Here is a 4,972-nt window from a genome sequence, read left to right on the forward strand (position 1 = left end):
TGTGAAGGATATTAGAACTATGAGGGATTTTCTGGACATCTTTCCTGAGGAGCTACTGGGTTTACCTCCAAATCAGGAAGTGGATTTGGGGATTGAGCTTTTCCCTGGTATAGCTCTGGTGTCTATCATTCCCTATCGAATGGCACCGAAGGAGCTTACGGAGCTTAAGGCTCAAATTAAGGAGTTATTGGATCATGGGTTTATCTACCCTAGTGTGTCCCCGTAGAGAGCATTGGTACTGTTTGTTAAGAAAAAGGATGGATCCATGAGGATGTGTATCGACTACTGACAGCTAATTAAGTTGACTATTAAGAACAAGTATCCACTTCCGAGGATTGATGATTTGTTTGACCAGTTCCGAGGGGATTTGTGTTCTCCAAAATTGACTTGTGTTCTTGGTATCATCAGTTGAGGGTTAAGGAGGCTGATGTGCATAAGATGACATTTAGGACTTGTTATGGTCACTACGAGCTCTTAGTGATGCCATTTGGACTGACTAATACACCGGTAGCTTTCATGGATCTGATGAACCGAGTGTTTCAGCCCTACCTAGATTGGTTTGTAGTGGTGTTTATCAATGACATATTGGTTTATTCGAGGACTGAGGATGAGCATGTTGAGAACTTTATGATTGTTCTTCAAAATTTGAGGGAAAAGCGGCTCTATGTTAAGTTCAGCAAGTGCGAGTTCTGGTTACTGAGGGGATTCGAGTCGATCCTCAAAAAATTGATGCTATATTGGATTGGAAGTAGCCTAAGAATGTGTCTGAGATCTGCAGCTTTTTGGGGTTGACAGGTTATTACCGACGGCTTGTGGAAGGATTTTCATTGATCGCAACACCCTTGACTAAGCTGCTACGTAAAGGTGTACCATTTGACCGAACTAATGCGCAGTAAGAGAGCTTTGAGAAGCTTAAGACTGTACTGACTGAGGCTCCTGTTTTGGTACAGCCTGAACCTGAAAAGGAGTTCACGGTTTATAGTGATGCATCATATGTCAGTTTGGGATGTGTGTTGATACAGGATGGTAAGGTGGTTGCATATGCGTCTCGTCAGCTTAAGACACACGAGGCGAACTATCCGACGCATGATTTGGAGTTCGCCGCCATAGTCTTTGCATTAAAAATTTAGACGCATTATCTGTATGGTGAGAAGTGTATCATCTATACTGATCACAAAAGCCTCAAGTATCTCCTTACTTAGAAGGAGTTGAATCTAAGGCAGGGAATATGGGTTGAGCTACTTAAGGATTACGATTATACCATTGAGTACCATCTTGGCAAGGCCAATGTGGTGGTCGATGCATTGAGCCGTAGGGCTGTGACTGATCTGAGAGCGATGTTCGCTCGACTTAGTTTGTTCGACGATACGAGTTTGTTGGCTGAGCTTTAAGTTAAGCCAACTTGGATCGAGCAGATTAGGGATAGACAGTTGGAGGATGAGTCTTTGGGTCTTCGGTTCCGATAGATTAAGAATGGTAGTAATACAAACTTTGGGTTGAACTCTGAGGATGTGTTGTGTTTCTGAGGTAGGATATGTGTGCCCAATGATTCAGACTTGAGGCAGTCTATTTTAAGAGAGGCGCATAGTAGCCTTTATCCTATGCACCCTGCCGGAAATAAGATGTATTGAGATCTACGAGAGTTGTATTGGTGGCCAGGGTTGAAGCGAGAAGTTACAGATTTTGTGGCTAGATGCCTGACTTGCAAGTAGGTTAAGGCCGAGCATCAGTTGTCTTTGGGATTGCTGCAGCCGGTTAAGATTCTGCTATGGAAGTGGGAGCGAGTAACGATGGATTTCGTTAGTAGGTTGCCTTTAACACCCACTCTGAGGGTGTGTTGTGTTTCTGAGGCAGGATATGTGTGCCCAATGATTCAGAATTGAGGCAGTCTATTTTAAGAGAGGCGCATAGTAGCCTTTATGCTATGCACCCTGCCGGAAATAAGATGTATTGAGATCTTCGAGAGTTGTATTGGTGGCCAGGGTTGAAGCGAAAAGTTACAGATTTTGTGGCTAGATGCTTGACTTGCAAGTAGGTTAAGGCCGAGCATCAGTTGTCTTTGGGATTGCTGCAGCCGGTTAAGATTCCGCTATGGAAGTGGGAGCGAGTAACGATGGATTTCGTTAGTAGGTTGCCTTTAACACCCACTAAGAAAGATTCAGTGTGGGTCGTCATGGATCGATTGACTAAGTCTGCACACTTCATCTAAGTTAGGACAAATTATTCTTTATAGAAGATGGCGAAGCTCTATATTTCTGAGACACTGAGACTGCGTGGGGCACCAGTGTCAATCATCTCTGATAGGGATCCTCATTTCATGTCTCGATTTTGGAAAAAGGTGCATAAGACTCTAGGTTCAAGGTTGGACTTCAGTACTGCGTTTCATCCTCAAACCGATGGTCAGTCAGAGATGGTGATTCAGGTTCTGGAGGATATGTTGAGGAGCTGTGCTATTGATTTTCGAGGCAGTTGGGAGGATTATCTGCCATTAGCGGAGTTTGCCCATAATAATAGCTTCTAGTCTAGCATTCAGATGGCACCGTACGAGGCACTGTACAGTCGTAAGTGTCGCACTCCTTTATGCTGGACTGAGTTGGGCGAGCGATGTGTTTTGGGTCCTGAGTTGGTCTCTGAGACAGAGGATAAAGTTAGATTGATTTGGGATCATTTGAAACCGGCTTCTGACAGGCAAAAATCTTATACGGATTTGAAGGGGTGTGAGATCGAGTATTCTGTAGGGGACTTCGTTTTCTCAAGGTCTCACCATGGAAGAAGGTACTGAGGTTTCGTCGTAAGGGAAAGTTGAGCCCTAGGTTTATTGGACCTTACTGCATTCTAAAGCGAGTGGGACCAGTTGCTTATCAGTTGGAGTTACCTCTGGCGTTGGATCATATCCATGATTATTACATGTCTCTATATTGAGGCGTTACCGCTCTGATCCTACTCATATTGTCCTTGTTGAGGAGATTGAGGTTAGGCCGAACTTGACCTTTGAAGAGGAGCCTATACATATTCTGGATCGTGACGTAAAGGTTCTGAGGAGGAAGTCTATTCCTTTAGTGAAGGTTCTATGGCGTAATCATAGCACTAAGGAGTCCAGGTAGGAGCCTGAGGATACGATGCGTCAGCAATATCCTTATTTGTTCTAATCAAGTAAATATCGAGGCCAAAATTTTCTTTTAGGGGGAAGAGTTGTAACGCCCCAAAATTTTTATTTTTGTTCTTGTGAAGGTGTGACACAATTGTGTATCTGCTTCAGTGGTTAAGTGTTCTGGGTGTGTGTGAGGTCCCAAGTTCAAGCCAAGACTTGATCAAATTTTGGTATTTTTATGAATAAGCTCTATGTTTGGTCAGTAGGATTTTTAAGTAAAAGTTGGCAAATAATTAATAAAATGGGTCTACTCGTCTGGTGGATAAGTGGAGTGTTGGTGTGAAGGAGGTCCTTTGTTCAATTCTTTGTGATGGCGTAGACACAGTAGTTTCGCACCAATTTCGGCTAAGAGTTGTGTTGGGGCAAAATTCTGAGTAGTTGTGTTTTAGTGTGTTAATAGAGAGTGATTTTAGGAGATATGGGGGAAATGTTATCAGAAAATAATCAGATTATCTTTTTGTTGCAGAAAAAAAAGTAGAGTTTTGGTTTTCTCTCCAATTACCCAAACTTTTTCTAACGTTTTCTTCTTCCATTTTCCCTCCTCTGACGATTCTTTCCCCTAGTTACTGCTGAAATTTCCATTATTTTTCCCCTTCCATTTCTTTCTCTATTTTTCAATTGATTTGGTTGTTCATATTTGGTTGCGTGCGTTCATTAAGTAACGGTTTTGTCTATTGTTAATTGTTCTTTGTTAAACTCTGAAAGGGGGATTCCTTTTTGGTGTTTAGGTGTTAATCAAGGGGCTGGTGGTTTTGAATCGACACTGTGATTGTGTGAAGTTGTGGTTACTCAAGTGAGGTTAGGGTTTTGTTAGGTTTTTAGTCGAGTTCCTTTCAAAATTGGTTGATTAAAAATGAATTAAGTGATTAATCTGGAGATTTGTTGGTCGATTTTTAGGTTCTGTGGCTTAAGAATGCTTACGTATCAGAAATGATATCAGGTGTGTACCCGAAATGCAAAAAATAGGGTTTGGCGAAAAGAAGAAATTGCTTGTTGTTGAGAATAAGAGAAATAAGAGAAAATGATGCGGAAAATTGTAGACAAAGGAAATAAGGGTGTTATAAACTTGGAAATCAACATTCTGCACTAAAATAGTTTTGGATAGCAACAATAGTCTAAATTTGAAAAATCATCAAAAATAGTGGAAATTGAGTTAGAGGTTGAATAAAATACGAAATTAAAGTTTATTGAGTCTAGTTTTTCATGGAAGAAACAGTGTAAGCAATGAAATTCTAAGTTATGAGAGATAATGAATTTTGTGAGACAATGTCAGAATGGGTTCGAGTTCCCTTATTTGGACTTTGTAAAAATCATCAAAAATTGTAAAAAAAATAATTAGGGCCTTAAATATATATTTTTAAATCCTTGATGAGTCTATTTTTAGGAGAAACAAACGGAAACATCATCTGAATTCTGTACTAAGAGATAAATAATTTTTAGTAAGGAAAGGTTGTAGCTGTCAAACAGCAAAATCGGGATAGATTTGAAGATTTTACTGTACTTATTTGATAAACTATAAAATCTAATAATTTTATGGTATAAAGGTATTTGAGTCTAGTTTCGAAAACATCAAGCAGATCTTAATTTGGAATTCTGTAGCTCAAGATATAAATAATTTAGAGATAATGACTCAAATAGACAGCTTTGAATGAACATATAAGTAAATAATGAAAATGTATATGAATATTTAGCTAGCATGGGTTACATTAAAAATGGATCACACGGCCAAGGCCAATTTGGGCTGAGTGGGCCACACGGGCACATACAGGCGTGTGGGCCCATTTTTACCAAAATATTTGTAAGGTTGCACGGGTCACCCAA

The 4,972-nt window shown here is 40.3% G+C and overlaps 1 protein-coding gene across 1 annotated transcript; it reads left to right on the forward strand.

The window, feature by feature from the left end:
* Nucleotides 1-2,533: 2,533 nt before the first annotated feature.
* LOC128034042 (uncharacterized) lies at nucleotides 2,534-3,104 on the forward strand. The gene is made up of 2 exons (XM_052622589.1): nucleotides 2,534-2,775; nucleotides 2,924-3,104. The coding sequence occupies exons 1-2, from the start codon at nucleotides 2,534-2,536 to the stop codon at nucleotides 3,102-3,104; spliced, it is 423 nt and encodes a 140-aa protein (XP_052478549.1).
* Nucleotides 3,105-4,972: the final 1,868 nt, after the last annotated feature.

Source organism: Gossypium raimondii, chromosome 2 (assembly GCF_025698545.1).
Source record: "Gossypium raimondii isolate GPD5lz chromosome 2, ASM2569854v1, whole genome shotgun sequence".
In the NCBI taxonomy this organism is placed as follows: domain Eukaryota; kingdom Viridiplantae; phylum Streptophyta; class Magnoliopsida; order Malvales; family Malvaceae; genus Gossypium; species Gossypium raimondii.